The following is a 17,805-nucleotide window of genomic DNA, read 5'->3' as shown; positions in this document are numbered from 1 at the left end:
AAATGGTTAAAGCACATGGATGGACAACCTATAGAAGGAGAAATACACATGGCCATGACATCAAAAGGTGGGGAACCTCAGCAGTAATCAGGGAAATGCCAAGCAAAACAAAAATGAGTTTTTTTCCAATCCCATATTGGTGATAATGAACATGAAAGTTATGGGGAAATGGGCTTTCTCAATCATCAGTGATAGGATTGTAGACTGGTAGAGCCCCAACAGACAGCCATTATTAAATCTACCAAAATTTTTAAATTCATAAACCACTGGCCCAGCAATCCTTTTTCTATGATTTTTTTAGTAGAAACACATACATGTACATAATGATATATGTACAAAGATCTTCATTATGATACCATTTGCAATAATAAACAGCTATAAACAACCAAAATGCTCATTAATAAAGATTAGCTAAAGGCATTATGGTACATTTATACCGTGCAATGCCAAATAACCATCAGAAAGATAGATCTATATGAATACTGGTTTGAAAAGATCTCTAAGAAATAGTATTAAGTACAAATGCATATCTTATAATAATGTATGGTGTACTTACGAGTTTATTATGAAAAATTTATATATATAATATAATTATATGCGTAATATTGTATTTATAAATGTATTTTTAAAAACCTAGAAGAATACATAATAGTTAACAATGATGACTACTGATATTAAGTAAAAATATCTGAGGAGTGGAAATGAAGAACTCTATAGACTTTGATAATGTTTAATCATTTATAACAAGAGTATATTTATTCACAGGTGCATGCATGTGTGCGTGTGTGTGTGTGTCTGTGTGTGTGTATAAAGAGAGGAAGCTCTACTCCAGTAAACCATTTCTCATATTTGCTGGGAACCTCCTGGGAATAGATGGCTGGGACTAGACTTCATTAGGAACTTACCATATACTGTGTGCATTCATGTAACTCATGTCATGTGTACTCCACCTTTATCAAGGGAGAGTTACTTACATTTAACAAATGCAAAAAGAAGAAGGGATAGACTTGATGAAGGCACCAGGACAGGCCTTCTTCCAACAACCTTCTGCTGTACTTGGGCAGCAGCATGTAGGAAGGACAGTTGGTGCATCTGTTCAACACACTAGAGGTGATAAGAGAACAAGGGAAGAGTGACAGCTTGCTTTATGCAGGAGACATTCCTGGCTTTTCACTAGAGTGATCTTGAGTCAGCATTTCAGCTCTTCCTATTTGCTTACTGCCTTCAGTTGAGTTCCACGTGTCTGGCATCAGCTACTGGTTCTTTCAACCTAGGAATATTTTCTTCCCAAACCATCGCATAGAGCTTCTCCCTTCTTCTGTATGAGTTTCTGAGTCTCTCTGCAGTCAGAGTCAATAGATTTTCACAAATAAGAGCTTGCCTGCTTTCTACTGCCTCTAACTGGCACAGCCTTACCCAGGGTCATTTCATGCAAGTAGAAACAACTGGATTTGGAGAAGACAAGAGTAGAAAAAGGTCCCTTTGTTGCTAAACAGACTCAAATTTGAATGCCACTTTGCCTCTTGCTTACAGTGTGACCTGCTTTACTTGTCTCCTCATTTTGATTCTGGGTAAAGCAGGAATGATGAAATTAACTTGTTTCATGGCCAGAAAATAAATATACAAGAGGCACCTGGGTGGCTCCATCAGTTAAGTGCCCAACTCTTGATTTCAGCTCGGGTCATGATCTCAGTGTCGTAGGGTAGAGCCCTGCGTCGGGCTCTGTGCTGACAGTAGGCTTAGCATGGAGCTTGCTTGGGATTCTCTCTCTAACTCTCTCCGGCTTGTGTTCTCTCTTTCTCTCTCTCAAAAAGAAACATTTAAAAATAGATATATATGAAATTTCCATGGAAAGTGTCTGCTCAATAAACACCACCATTTCCATCATTACTGTAATTATTTTGTGAAGTACCTTTCAATTCCTCTTTTTGCAGCCAATGTATCCAAGGATGTTATAGCAGCCTAATGAATTAATATAGGGTAGGAGTTTGTACCCCATTCTACAGATGAGGAAATTGAAGATCAAAGAAGTTAAATGACTTGCTGGGGTTCACATAGGTCCAAAGGAGCAAAGATGATATTTATACAAGTTTTTTCAGTTGAGCAGCCTATTCTCTTGTGTGTCTTATCTCTTATGTGCACCCTTTTCCCAGTGCATAGCCAAAGGCCATGAACATGTAAAGACTAAAAGAGTTCCCATTTCTGGATTGATTTTTCAGGAGCTGAGACCTCTGTTTCCTCCTCTTCCCCATGCCTAAGAGATTCCTTTTTCACTACAAACATCCCCAGATTGCAAATATTATTTCCACACCCCATTCAGATGCCTATTTAGTCCACAGAGGAGGACCGGTTTAGTCCCTGACTCAAAGGCATGTCAAAGGCCCTTCTGCTGTTAGTATTGGGTAGTTAGAGGTCAACAGAGACTAGGTATATTGCTAATTGAGCAGAAGCAGCGGCTGCAGTGAGCTGTCCGTGGTCCTGGAAGGATCACCTCTGCGTTACAAGGGCAGTAACAACCTTGTTTTTGCTACAGTCTTCAACCTTGGTCGACAGATACACTGGGAATAGATTCTGGTTTGAGAAACTAGTTGATAATTCCCTGCGAATTGGTCTGTCATGCTTTTTAAAGTCTGTGTGTTCATGGAAAACAGTTTTTAAATTTGCTTTGTGCGTAGATGTGCACTCTGGTTTCCGCCTCGACTCCTCCAAAATGTCACAAATGACTTTCCCTGAATTTACCAATTTGCAGGATTAATGTGCTTTTCTCTAGACACCTGTGCCCTAGATAGATTCCAGCCAGAATAGCTGTCTCCATTCCTAAACTCTGACCTGTTTTGCAGGCAAAGGAGGCCTTGGTTTTAGGTCATCCACAATGGGGGCATCCAGCATGCGGAGCTAACTCTCGGCTCTGTTTTATTGTGCAGTTGTGTGGAGGAATACAAGCTGGCTCCTGATGGAAAATCCTGCCTAATGCTCTCAGATGTCTGCGAGGGCCCCAAATGCCTCAAACCCGACTCCAAATTCAACGACACCCTCTTTGGAGAGATGCTACATGGTTACAACAACCGGACCCAGCATGTGAACCAAGGCCAAGTCTTCCAGATGACCTTTAGGTATGGGCAGATACTCGCACTTCACTGGTTGGATCACTGACCCAAAATCTGGGCAGGGGGGCGGAAGCCATGGGCACCATGGAATTGAGCTTTGTTAGACTGGCCAGTATCCTTGTAGGCTTATTGATGCCTATCCAATGAAGTGTTACAAGTTAGCCAAATTCATTCCATGAGGTTCCTTTTCCACTGACCTAGCCTTTATTTATCCTGCCCTTCCATTTTTCTAACTCTATCCACATATTTTTAATTCAGCCTTAAATCATCCTATAAGTACAGTTAATGGAATTTTAAAATGTTTAAATTAATCTTTCAGTCTATTAAAAAATAAGTATCCTATGTAGGCTATTCAGGCAGTTAAAAAATAAAGACATTTAATGAAATAGAAAATAAAATTCCCATCACCCAGAAATATCCAGAATTAACATTTTCTTGAACATTCTTAAAACTCCTCTCTCCCTCTCTCTATCTACACACACACACACACACACACACACACACTAAATCTCAGTAAAGCTGTTTAGAAATTGCTGTTTTTTGCTCAACAAAATGTCAAAGACCTCTTTCTCTGTTAATAAATATAGAGGTACCTACGAAATTAAAAGATAAGACCATTCTCATATAAGAGCAAACATAATGAGGATTGAGTTGGCCAAATTATATGAAGATTAGACATGCAGCGTCATTATGAAAGCCTCCCTGAGAGATTTGAAGAAGCAGGATTTATCATGTCTCACAATCTGAAGAATCAAAAGATGGTAGAATGAGAAGCATTGTTCTATGTATAATGATTATCTTTTTTTAAAAAACAGTACTTTTAGACAGTTTTGCATGAAAATGTAATAGGATATTATCACAGGGCAGGGTTCACCCTAGCATTTTGAGGTCATGTCAACAAAAGTCAGAATTGGGAAGAAATATCACCATTATAATCATTATCATCCCCATTCCATCATCTAATTAATATTAGTAGTGGTTATAGTAGGAGTGGTAATCATGACCACTATTTATTAAGAAATGCTCCATGTCAAACTCTTTACCAAGTATGTTTAGTATTAATAATAATAACAGTAATGATGATGATGGTGGTGATGATATTAACTCAGCACATGCTGAGGGCATTCTAAGCACTTGCCATCTATTAACCATCTACTAATTTATGTGATCCTCACAATGGCCCTGAGAAGCAGAGTCTATTTTCATCCCCTTTATACAGAAGAAAAATGGAAATGTTAAGTGATTCTCCCTGATATCCCTTCTAGGAAGTGAGAGAGCCGGGATAATACCATTTTAGCTTCATTATTAACACCCTGGGAGGCACCATAGCCTCCATTTTGCAGCTGATATGTCAACACCGGAGAGGTAAAGTGACTCTCCCAAGGTCACCAGTGAGAGGCAGAGCAAAGAATCAGGTGTAAATCTGGCTGACTCCAAAGTCTTGCTCTTGTCTTTTCATCCAGTATACCTTGTCACTTCCCGGTTTGTAGAACAAGCATGGAAATGTGAACCCCCTAAAACCATTCACCTGTGTAGTTATCACAGCTGCTTGAGCACCTACTGTTTTCCAAGTACCATGCTGGTTACTTGAGATACAATGAAAAGTAAGATAAAAGTGGCCTGAGATCCTCTGGTGTCTAGGTGTAGTGTGTGGGCATACGTGTGTGTGTGTGTGTGTGTGTGTGTGTGTGTGTGTGTGTGTGTGTTTGTAATCTTATGTACTTATTTAATTTGTGGTAAGTACTGTTGAATAAAGATACAGTGTTCCAAGATAGCAATTAACAGTAGGCTCTAATTTAGTTGGAGCAGAATAGTGGGTGTGCATCTATTGGATTAGAAAGCAATAATAAGACTTGGGAGTCTACTTTTCAGATGAAGTGTTATTTAACTAATACCTGGAAAATGAGTGAGAGTTAGCATTGGGAAAGATTTCAAGCAGAGACAGATGTTCTAAGAAGGAAAAAAAAAAAACGCCTTTGGCTTTAAGATAGGAAGAAGTCTGGTGTGGTTTTGGCTGAGAAAGTAAGGGAAGAGTTGTGGGAGGTGAAGCCAGAGCAGAGCAGCACGTAGTGGCAGATCATGGCCAAGTCTTTATTCTAATAGTAAATGGGAGAACTCATAAAGGGTTAAAAGAGTGGTTGTATTACATTGTTCAACCTCATAGTGACTGCATGGGAGGTAGGTTGCAATGAGGGTGGCATGGGAAAGTGTGAAATGGGGGCTTAGTTGGGGGTATATTTTGGAAGTCACGTAAGAGTGTTGGTGGCTTCAACTGGGATAATGGGAACAGTTAGGAGAGAAAGGGGGATATTGGAAGATATTTAGTTGAAAGGCATAATGCCCAATGGCCAGTGAGCAGTTGTAGGCAGAAGAGAAGGTCAAGCAAGGGATGACTTAAGGGTAGGAGTGACTGGTAGCCACACAGCAATTTGGTAGCAGAGTTGAGTCCTTCAAATCCCACTGAAGTTTCCTTTCTACTATGCAGAGGTTCGAACAGCAGCTGAATGCTACTTTGTTGGAAAAATCTGAGAGATTTAAGGATAATGCAAATGAACTACTCAATACTGGGACTCACAATGCTAACTTTCTGTAGTTTTAATACTTTATGAAACTTCTGTTTTGAGCACCCTGTTAGGTAAAATAATGCTGTGTGGTATCCAAAAGAAAGAAAGTGTCCCTTGTTTTTTGAGAAGGGAATTTACAAGCTCGCACAATGACATACACAATTGACAAAAATATATGAATATTTAATTTGCAAAGCGGTAGTACAGTAGTTTTCAAAGAATTTCTTTGTGAAGCCTTTTGAGAAGAATTAGAAGGAACGATAAGGGGTTTCTCAGAAGGATGAGGCTTATGAATTGGGGTTTGAAGTGATAGCAAAGAAAAGTACTTCTTGGGAGGGATAAGAGTTGGAAGGGCATTTTCTGGTCGAGGAACGAGTCTGCAGATGGACAGATACAGATGAGCAGGGGTGGGGACTCAGCAGAACAGGTCTCCACATAGACCCGGCTCCAAATCCTGGTCCCACCCATGACAAGCATAGTCATCTCATCACTTTCCAGCCACTGTGATGGACCCGTTGTATGTTTTATGTAGCTTGATTTCTCACAGCAGCTATCAGACTGGCTGGCTAAGTGATCAAATGTACTAATTCTCATTCTCTTGTGTGGAGATTAGCTTTGGGTGCAAAAGAAGGACCCAAACTGGAAAGTAAGATGCTAGATCCCCAAGAACCTCCATGGAATCCCAGATCTCATTTACATATGGAGAAGGGACTTGGGCAAGGTCACAAAACAAGTCACTGCAAAGCTAGCTCATGACCTCAGGTCAGATCCCAGCATGCTGGCCTTTCTACTACCAACAAACTGATCATTAAGAGAGAGCATGTTGCTGTAAAGGCTGAGCCTGGGAGTCCCCAGGCTCTGACAGAATTTTAGCCCCATCCGGAATCCTCATTCTGCCTCAAACACTCTGCTCATTGTTTCCAACCCTTCAATCTTGAGTTGTTTCTGAATAGCCAAGGTCTATGTCTGCCCTGATTTGTTCATTGAAAGGAGTGTAGTGAATAGACCACACTTTCTCTTTTGACAACAGCCTCAAGATTTAGGGAACTCCCCAGACTACCATTGTATTTGATTCACCCATTTCACATCAACTCTCTTATCCTTGGCTTCAGTTAAACTTTTTTTTACAATTATTTCCATCCTTAGACCATGTCACCTCCCGGAGGCACATGGTAAGGCAGTTGACTTCCCACAGTGGGAAGCCGAGTGGCTCCTGATGAGTCTAAATTTATCTCTTTCAAGTCTCCCTTACTGAGCCTCAGACAGGGGGGAGGCACTGGCTTCTCTGTCCTCCAAGTTCCAGAAGGCAGGCCTGCAAAATTTTCAATATCAAAGGCAGTTGTCATTTCTCACCTCATCCCCCGTTCCTTTTCTCCCTCCTCCAAGTAATCTTCGGTCCAGCCCTCCAGAGTAGCCAGCAGGCACCCCACCAGCTGTCCTGCCATATGCCTCATTTCCTGACAACCGCCTGGCCTGGGATTTCAAACTGTCTACCAGCTAGAGTCTCCTGCATGACAGGCACCACTCTGCTTCATTCTCCTCCCTGCCCCTACCTCGATCCTCACACCTAGCAAATGCTGACAGAGGACAGATGTGCATTCTCATTTCCTCCATCGAATCTCTGGAAAAGCAACCTGGATTTCTGGTCTACGAAAGGCCTCCCATTTCAAGTCTCTACACTGCACAAGACCTTAACGATTAGACCCAACCCCTTGTTGCACACATAGAGAAACTGAGACCCAGCAAACGATATAACTTTTCCAGGGCTCGCCATGATCTGGGGCCCGTTTGAGACTCAAGGTTAGAGTTTCTGACTCTCAAACCAATGTTCTCTGGCTTCTGGTTCTGTTGTAAGGGATGTCTGTCACTTCCTCGTATCCCTTTAATAGCATGTGGTCAACACAGAGGGAGGACTCAGGTGCCATTGGGGGAAGCCAGATTCTTTTTTTTTTTTTTTTATGTTTACTTATTTTTGAGAGAGAGAGAGAGAGAGAGACAGACAGACAAAGAGACAGAGACAGAGAAGACAGAGCACGAGCCGGGGAAGGGCAAAGAGAGAGGGAGACACATCATCCGAAGCAGTCTCCAGGCTCTGAGCTGTCAGCACAGAGCCCAACGTGGGGCTCGAACTCCCAAACTGTGAGAGCATGACCTGAGCCAAAGTTGGATGCTTTAACCAACTGAGCCACTCAGGTGCCCCAGGGGACGCCGGATTCTTAATGACGGATGGACTTTAGGCAAGAGCCACCCCCGTGTACATGATTCTGCAGGAACGTGATTCCTTTTCTGACCACCTTCTCAGGTTGCCATGTTTAGGCTGCAGCCTGTCCCTGAGAGATGAGCATGTGGGGATGCTTAGGACCCTGACAAACCTGGGAGTTTTCCACTGTGTGTGAAGATTTTGTGTGGCACACGCTAAGAGACCACACAGAAAGTTAGAGATAGGAAAAGAGTGACAACGAGAAGCAGTCACAGAGACAAAGCAGAGACGAAAGGTGGGGAAGTGGGAAGGAGTGAGAAATGAAAGGTTTGGAGGACAGACCTCAAGTGAGAGAGGAAGAAGATAGAGTTCATACTCAAGTCACAGCAGAGTTTAGTCCCAGGATGGGTAGAGGTTATTTTAAGAACCTGGGTGGTACCTGGAGAGAGCTCTGGATTAGGAATCCGTTTCCTAATCAGATGGACATGAATGGACATAAAACTTTATGAAATTGTCAGATTCTGTAGAAACATGGAGAGTCAACGTAATTCACTCCTGAGTTACCCCCAAAACTCAGGAAGTGACGTCAAGTTTTGCTGGTTCTAATCCCTTTCAGTGCACATTGTGGGTCTTAATGACCCACGCAGGGTTGCCATTAGAATTCCCTCCTCTTAGCTCTCCATCAATGAGGGAATTGGGAAAGACTGTCGGAATGAGATAAAGTCATCAAAGGTTGGTGGTATTTGATTTTTTGTTTGTATTTTACTTCCTTCCCTCCCTAATCCTCATCCATCCTACCTCATTCCTGTAAGAAAGAGAGGTCAACTTTGGTTATAGATTGCAGGGATTTAGATAAACATCACTCAAGAGCTCTTATTCAGCCTGGAGTCTCAGAAATTGCAGTGAAGGAAGTTGCTTGGGAATGGGGGCTGAGCAAATTACAATTGTAGATTTTGCAAAAGCCTCATCAAAAATAAGATGGTTCTGCTGGCAATAGATGTTTGCTCATAGGCCTTCCAGGATGACCTACAAAGAGCACGAGGAGCTCATGAGAGATTTGCTAGAAAGGCGCTTTTCAGTCTAGTCTGCTTATCAGATGTGCACATTGTACAGCGTAAGAGGATAGTTTTGGGTGAGATGTGGGATTTCAGGATGAGGCACCACCAGCCTACGCCTGGTGAGACAGAAGGGCTCTCTTTAAGCATTTGAGAAAAGCTGGCTTTTGTTAGTGGCACCCACTTGTTTCCCAGTGGAGGGTCCTGAGTCAGATCTTATTAAGAGGCCTCCAAAGCTATTTTTCTAGTGCCTTCCTGGGAGATGGCTAATGATACATGCTGTTTCTGGATCCTTCCCTTCCCTCCCTTCTCCCTTTCTCTCATTTTCTCCAGTTAGCCATATGCATTTTTGTTATGTGCCTATACCATGTACTTTATATATTTTCTTATTTAATGTTCCCAATACCAATCACAAAATAGCCCTTAACAACTTGGTTTTATTAAAAAAAAAAAAAGAGCAAAGGAGGGGTTCCTGGATGACTCAGTCAGTTGGGCGTCCGACTTCCGCTCAGGTCATGATCTCGTGTTTCGTGAATTCAAGCCCTACTTTGGGCTCTGTGCTGACAGCTCAGAGCCTGGAGCCTGCTTTGGATTTTGTGTCTCCCTCCTGACAGAAACATCATCTCCATGTACTTCTGTGAACACTATGGTAATGGGAAGGGAATTTGCTCTCATTACTTCCTCCTAGAGGTGACTTTCTGCTCATGTTCCATTGGTCAAATCCAGTCCTATGGTTACAGTACCCCTCAAAGTATTGAGCAGGGACATGAAATGCTGTCTACCAGGTGCTGAGAAGATCAAGAAAAACATGGGACATCAATACCATTTACTACACCGAGGTATAGAGATGTTAAGCTAACTAGCCTAATAGTCATACAGCTATCAGGTGATAGAACTTCAGTCTAACAACAAAGCCCATCCACCAGTGTAACTTTCGGGCTTCTAGCATTCTCCCACTTGACATCACCACCTATATGAGAACCGTAATAAGACCTTCTATTCTTTTCTTGACCATTTCCTTCATTCATCTCCCCCCAAAAAAAAACATATTTATAAATGGATGAACTTTGAAGAAGTTTCAATGACGCTCCCTCCTTTTGTAGATGAGATGCCTAAGTCTCACAGTGTTTAAATGAACTACTTAAAATCATATAACTAGTAAATGAAAAAGTCAGGCTTCCAACCCCCAGTCTGTTGGGCTGCACTGTATCCACTCTGAAGCCTTAAAGATCTATGATCCAGCTTCCACACTATACAGATGGCAACATCAAGGTCAAGCCTCCATATAAAGAATTAATGGTAGAGATAGGACTGGAAGCTGTTTTTCTGCATTCTCAGGCCTGGGTGTTTTGTGATACACCATGGTATTACTATAGCAAGAGAAAGCAAAGGAGGCTGCTGGTGGAGAGATTATTAATTAAAAGTGGCATTAGCTTCTGATTCTCAAGACAATTTTCAAGTCTACCTGTACAGTCATATCCCAACTCTTGACAATATCCTCAACTTGCCACCTGGAGACACAGCTGTATGTTCCCTTCTCTAGGGAATAAATTAATGAGACTTTAGTAGTAAACGGAGGACAGAAATTAGAGGCTGGATCACAGGAGTTAAGAGGCGACTTTCCCTGGGGCCCTGACTCTTGGGCTGGCTACAGAAGAATCTCTCTTTGGTCTATGCATTTTCCCAAGGTTTCTGGACATCTTCTGCAGGAGTGAAGGCCAATGTGTCCCCTGTCCTATAGGCCCTGGAATAAAAAAGCTGAGTTTCCATACCTGTTCTGCCACTTCCTGTTGGGTCACCCTTGCTCATTCTCTCCTGATCAGTTGCCGTTTCTGTAAATTAAGGTTATGGCAGAACTTAGACGAATACTGAGGAATACAGCCTCTTCCTATTCAACCCCCATGGCCACAGGCTTAGTGAAGCTTCTCCTACTCACCTGATCATAAGAATCACCTGGAGCTGCACCAGGACTTACCAATTGTTGTTTTTTGTTGTTTTGTTTTTTTTCCCCCTCCTAAAATAAGGAGCTTTGGAAAGTGAAGCATCACCATATTCCCATGTGGCTCACATTATCCAGCAGTTTGGAGATATACTGGCCTCGTGTCTAAGATGCCAGACTCTAGAGTCTGAGTCGTAGCCTGCGACCTGTCAACTGTATGACCTTGGGCACATTTGTTCATTGTGCCTCGGGTTCCTCATCTCTAAATTGGAAATAATGACAATACCTACTTCTTGATGGTATTGTGATGATTAAAACTTTTTGAATGTGTATTTATTTCCAAGAGAGAACGTGGGCAAGGGAGGGACAGAGAGGGAGACACAGATTCCAAAGCATGCTCCAGGCTCTGAACTGTCAAATGCCACCACGAGAAATGATGAGGCGTAAACCCTGCATCTGCCATTGCATAGCTGTGTGGCTTGGGATAAATCTCTTACCCTCTGTGAACCTCAAGATATTCAACTGTAAAGTGGGGTTTTAACCTAAAAATATCCTCTAAGACCTGTCGTCGTCCTCCCAGCTTCCTCCACCCAACATGTTTTGGTGAATACATTGCTTTGGTGAAATGCCCAGGGTAGGGGCAGGAACAGAGCCCTTCATGCTCTGTGGGTCTTTGGGAGGTGGACCACTCAGCCAGCATTGTGGAATAGGCAACCGCCCAAGGTCACCTTCTTTTGGAAGGACAAAATCTTGCTCATGTATTGTATTACCTGTGTCCTGTAGGATAGCTCCTTTGTTTCTGTATGAATGACCTACATTCAATGAGGAATGTGGGATTTAGATGCCCATGTGTTCTGTGTGGAATTTGATAATGGGCCATGGCTTATGCCTAAAAGTTCTGGAAGTGTGGAACACTTCTGTGGAAATATTAAAAATATGTAATAACCAGCTTAGAAGTGGTCCTGACCTATAGGAAAGGATATGCATCTAAACACAATGAAGGTTAACCAGTAAGTCCTATGTTCTGAACATCAGAACCTACTTGTTCAGATCCTACTTTTCCTTCTGGTACATTACCCAGTACCCTTAGAGATGATTGATATTATAAAACCAGATTTTCTTTACCTTTCAAAGCCTGACTTTGAGGGTCATAGGAAGGTATTTCTCCCATGACACATGTAGAATGGGTTGACTACGATACTTCTACATGAGAAAACTAGAGCTCAGAGAAGTGAAGTATGGCATACAAGGTGATACAGCAGGTGAGGGAGCCAAGAGTCATGCCCTGCTCTCGTCTCCATTCTGTAGCCTCCAGATAATGTGTGCAAATGCACACACATATGGCTCAAACCATATGATCCTCGAAGAGTAGGAAAGCAAGTAATAGCTCATCATCATTATTATACACAAAAACTCTATCTAAAGGTAGGACTTTTCCCTATGTCTGCTTATAGCCAGAACATAGTACATATGAACTACACTGGTGATTCTCAACCTCTAATATGCATACAAATCACCGAGGGATCCTGCTAATAGAGGCTCTGGTTCAGTGGGTTGAAGATAAGACCTGAAACTCTGCTTTACAAATGAGTTCCCGGGTCTGAGGACGAGCTTTGAATAGCAAGGCATTAAACTGAACTTTTCATGAGTTGTGAGCCCAGGTTATGCCTGAGACTAGAGAAGGATTGTCCCTCTTCCATTTTTCTACTGGAGAGCAGTATTCAAGTCCCAGGGCCAATGACACCTAGAAGGCCATGCACTCCCAAAGGAGTCTTCATCCAGAGTGACCAAGTGCAGAGACTGTATTTGGGGTTTGCAGCAGCCAGGGTGACAGTCTTGCCCTGTAATCCAACAGGCCCCTAGTGTATAATGTAGCACAACTTGTTTTCTGCGTCCATCCATCCATCCATCCATCCATCCATCCATCTCCTCTGCTTAGTGATGGCTATGGGATGCTCTGAGAATCAGTCCCAGTTGGGGGGAGACACTCATCCTGAGTCCAGTATCCTGAAGCCATGGTTGGGTGCCCAGATCAGAGCCTCCTGTGTGCCACAATCTCAGTTCACCACCATTGAATGCAGCAGAGAGGACTTTGCAGCAGAGAGCTGGGCTACAGTCAGCTTCAGGTGGAAGACAGACTCCTGAAACAGTAGTGAGAAATCCATTTGGGAGGAGACACCGGCCTGAGTGAAGCTTTATTATTATTATTATTATTATTATTATTATTATTATTCTTTAATATTTTTAACATTTTTTTGAGAGACAGAAAGAGACAGAGAACGAGCAGGGGAGGAATAGAGAAAGGGAGACACAGAATCCGAAGCAGGCTCCAGGCTCTGAGCTGTCAGCACAGAGCCCGACGTGGGGCTTGAACCCAAAACTGTGAGATCATGACCTGAGCCGAAGTCAGTTGCTTAACTGACTGAGCCACCCAGGCGCCCCGAAGCTTTATTATTATTAAGTGCTTAGACAAAAATCTCATACCCTCAACACTCATTAGTATAATTGGGGACAGAAAGAAAGTAGTAAAATTAAGACCTAGTGAAAGATGTTTTTTACTTTTTGCATGCGGGAAGCATGGAATTGCAATCCATTTCTAAAAAAGGCCTCTCTAATCTTTCTCCCTAATTATAGTAAGAGAAGAAAGACAAATAGCAACTTTAATTTTTTTTTTTTTAATTTTGTTCTTGGTGTTCACATCTCTAAATCTACCAAACATGGTCATTTTATGAGGAAAACAAATTACACATAGCGTATTTTGAATGTTCTCCGACTAACCTAAAACTGTGTCTTTTAGTCTGCAGAAGGTGCTAAAACAACAAAAGCAACCAGGTTCATTTCACTTCTCCCCCTGCATTTTTTTGGTTTTGTTTTTAATTTTCTGGCTTCAAAATCCCTGACTCTGTTCTTTTTCTAGGAGGGGGAAGCCTATTGGAACCACTGAGCCATCCAAAGCAGAGACAATTTTTAAAGAACCACACTTTCATTCCACGAAAATGTAGGCGGTAACTCAGGCTGGTCTAAGTGCTCAGAAGAAAAAGTCTGTAGGGGAGCCTATGGAACAGATAAGGATAGATTGTAATTAGCACAGTAATTGTAATTAGCAGAGCAATTGTAATTAGCACAGTGATTGTTTGTTCATAATGGGTGCTTCCAAAGTGACTCCAGGCAGTTTGTTCTCTTAAGCATCTTCTGCCGTTTCCCTGGTGATCTTGTTTACACTGCTAATGTACTAATGTGCTTAGCAATCTCTTTTATAAATAAACACTCCAAAGGTACAAGCCAGCCCAGCCCCTGGCCAAACATTATGCATCCTTAATTAATGGAGTCCACAGCGATGAAATTTTACTATATTTGCATTATGCTAAGGCAACACCGGGTGTATCACTCTCTGAAGTCACACCTCAGAAGTCATTTGTTGTTTTTGTCATTTTGTTAATTACAGGAGGGAATGAAATGGCCAGAGGGCTGCACTTGAGGTCAGAGACTCCAGTCCTGGCTTTACCACTGGTTCCCATTTGCTTTTAACAAGTTTTTGTTGCTCGGCTGTGATGTATGAGCTTTGAGGATGAAAAGATGAAGGAGACAGTCCAGGTCTCTATGCTTATGCAGATGGACCACTGGCCAGTGGTGAGCAGAGGTAGGGGAGGCTTCCTGAAAGCTGCTGGCTGAAATCTGGAGTCTGTGATTAAGAGTTAGCTAGGTGGGAGAGTGCCCCCAGGCAAGTAAGAGCACAGAGCATATGCAGACATGGACGTCTAGAGGATCTTGAAGAGGGTGAGGGAAAGGGATTGTAGAAATAAACCATGGTGGGGGATGGGCATTCAGTCAGGAAGGGTTATTTAAACCCCGACGGTAATGGGACCATTACTGGCTATGAAACTTTTCACGGTCTTAGAACCTTCTGAGGCCAGTTTGCTCACCACTAAATCAGGGAACATCATCATACCAACCCCACAGGAGAATTATGGTGGGGAGGGAGAGGTGATGAGAAAAGTCAGGTTAAAATGCTTTGTAAATGTAAAGACATGTGCAAATGTTAGTGACATTTTCCTAACATGAATCTGAGGATCTGTGAGATGCCACTTACTCTGAAATTTTGTGCCGGAGCGCCCATCCTGGCACACTTGAGATTATGTGAGATGCAAATTCACCAACATTACTTTCTTTGTGTTCCTTCCAGAGAAATGAAACAGTAAGTCTATTCTAAGCTCACATTAATAAGCCTACGCATGTGTATCAGGAAAATTAATTTTTAGGGAAATATTTCCATTTCAGGGAGATGCCCTGAATAGAAATGTAGTTAGTAACAATTCTAATGAAAGATAGGATCACAGTTTATTGGATGTGAATTAATACAGAGAGCTCCAAGGGCAGTGACTGGGGTTTTATGTAACATCACCGCTGAATAATTTCTATTAATGATAATCTAGTGAAACACCTCAAAGGTGGCTTTTAAGAGTCCAAAATGAGCATTTATTTTTATGTCTCATAAGATCCTCAGAGGAGCCCATTAAGCGGGCAATTAATTAGCAGGCATAAGCCAGGAGCAGAAGCTGCAGTCATTTGGGTAATCCAGTCCTAGTTAATTCAGTATATTCCTGACCACGTTGCAAGAATCAACCCTGAATCAGTCAGCCACCTCTCCATTCTCTGTGCGGGTCCCGGCACTTGCCATGACCTGTGACCTTGAAGATGCTTCAGCTTGTTTTGGATGCTTTCTAGAGTAGGAAGAAAAACAGGATAAAGGGATGAGTCTTCCCTGCCCACTCACGGTTCAGAGAACTGAAGTTCAGAGAACTCAGCGTTCTACAAGTTTGTATTAATTCCCCCTCTACTTCTAAGGAGTTCATGAGAACCCAACCACTGGGAGTATACAAGCCTATAGGAAATCTTGCAGCTGTGTTTGCAAAGGAGGTGGAAACCTAGTTTGAAATTAAACTAAATAGCAATTAAATTCTCCTTCAGCTGTGTGATTCACCCAATAAATAGACACTGAGTACTTATCATCTGCCAGGTTCTGGAGCTAAAAGCTGAGCAGGACTCAAGGAGCCCAACATTGGTATAAAGGGGAAAAGGATATAGTTTTTATTGGTATTATTTACATTTGTGTTTCCTTTTTTTTCTTTCTCAAAGACCTGGGAGCATCTCTTTTTGAAACGTAATTGTGGAGAAAGATAGAGAAATGCATTTGCAAATTCAAAATAAGTCAATATGTAGGACATACCTATTGGTCAACTCCCCTTTCCTAGTGCCAGAGTCCTCCAGTACCTCCCGCCTTCCCACCCCAGCCTCAAAAATCCTCTGCCCTCTAGCCCAGTGGAACTGAGTTCAAACCCCTCTCTTTTATTGCAGTAGCCTTGAATAAAGTCAGTGATTCAGACTACCTTAATTTGTACGTAACGTCCTTTTGCTTTGATCCTGGCTCTTATCCAGCACTGTGACTTTCAAAGCAGAAATTTCATCAGACTGTGTCGAACAGGCCAGAAAGAGGTTATTCAAGACTGCTGCAACAGGGAGAGAGGTCTGAACTCAGTTGCATTCAGACAAGGTCAGGAGGGTTTCTGTGGTTGGGGTAAGCAGGTAGAAGGGTACCAGAGGACTTCAGGGGAGGGTCACCAGTGGAATACATCCCACAGATGGAGTTATTCCAAATCCAAAGACGTATTTCTCTGCTATCTTCCTTGACGACTGTGTTTTAAAGAGATGGCTTTCGGATCCTTAAGAAAGACCTTCCTTCCTGGGTTGGAGAACTAGCCAGACACTTCTTGAAAGATTTACTTGCTAAAGGGGCAGATAAAGAATTTATAGGGACACTTGTCTAAAGCCATAGTCTGAGAAAGAGAGGTCAGACACCTAGAGTCAGGAAGAAGCTTATTTGAAGATGGGTCAAGTTGAGAGAATCTCAAGGCCGGCTTCATCACTACTATACCTTTACCTGTCTGTCTTCTGGGCTCCTTTGCCTGTGACAGTTTTGGAAGGCTTATTTTTTATATACATTAAATTCACAAAGTTCAAAAACAAAAGCAGCATAAAATACATACGATGATAGTTTTTCATCTTTTCCCTGTTTTCTGCCATCCCTATTCCCCTGGCCCTACCCTACTGTTACTCCTTTCTTGGGGATCTTTCCAGTGTTTTTTACATATAAATCCAAGCAAGTAAGATTAAATATTATCCCTCCCCTTTCCTCCATAAAAATCACACAAAGTATATTGATTTTTTTTTTTTTTTTTTACTTTTACCCTCATTTAGTGATATCTCTGAAAGGTCTTTCCATAGGCGATGAACTTTTAAAAAAATGACACAGAGAACATTCTAATACAGGGATCCCATCAGTGATATACGATGCCATCATGGAAAAACTAGGGGCCTCAGAGAGGAGAGAGAGCAGGGTTCTGGAGACTGAATTCTTCCTCTTGGTCTGTCATGCCTCACACAGGTGATTTCTCCTTTCTCAGCCGAGTCTCCTCATCTGTACGATAAGGTCCTGATAAGGTCTTTACATCTTGTTGTGTCATTGTGAGTCAACTAAGTCCTAGTAAAATTAACAGTAGTGGCAGTAGTAACAATAGTAACAAGAATAGCAGTGACAAACATACAGGACTTATCTCGCACCAGGTGCCATTGTATCTTTATTTAACCAAAACTTTACTGAGTACCTGTTTATATGTCACTCACTGTCTTTGGAAAGCCAGGAATATAGCAATGAACAAAGCCCCTAAAATCCCTGCCCTCGTGAGTTGTAGTCCAGTGTGGGAGACAATCAACAGATAACTATATAGAGACTATGTCAAGTGTAAACACGATGGAGGGAGGCAGGATCATAGGGCTGGCATGTGCTGGGCAGGGGGTCCTGTTTAATACAGGCTGAACAGAAAAGCCCTCTTTGGTAAGGTGATACTTGCGCGTAGGTCTTAGGTGAGATCGTGAACTTTGC

General features: G+C 42.2%; 1 protein-coding gene across 1 annotated transcript in view; it reads left to right on the top strand.

Annotated features, from left to right (window-relative positions):
- ASTN2 (astrotactin 2) overlaps positions 1 to 17,805 on the top strand; it is a 754,139-nt gene that overhangs the window by 442,595 nt on the left and 293,739 nt on the right. Inside the window, exon 12 of the mRNA XM_032595525.1 lies at positions 2,925 to 3,113. Within this exon, the coding sequence (XP_032451416.1) occupies positions 2,925 to 3,113 (189 nt within the window). The remainder of the gene's footprint in view (positions 1 to 2,924; positions 3,114 to 17,805) is intronic.

Source organism: Lynx canadensis, chromosome D4 (genome assembly GCF_007474595.2).
Source record: "Lynx canadensis isolate LIC74 chromosome D4, mLynCan4.pri.v2, whole genome shotgun sequence".
In the NCBI taxonomy this organism is placed as follows: domain Eukaryota; kingdom Metazoa; phylum Chordata; class Mammalia; order Carnivora; family Felidae; genus Lynx; species Lynx canadensis.
Note: the sequence above shows the minus strand (reverse complement) of the source record. Positions and strands in the feature narration are given on the sequence as shown.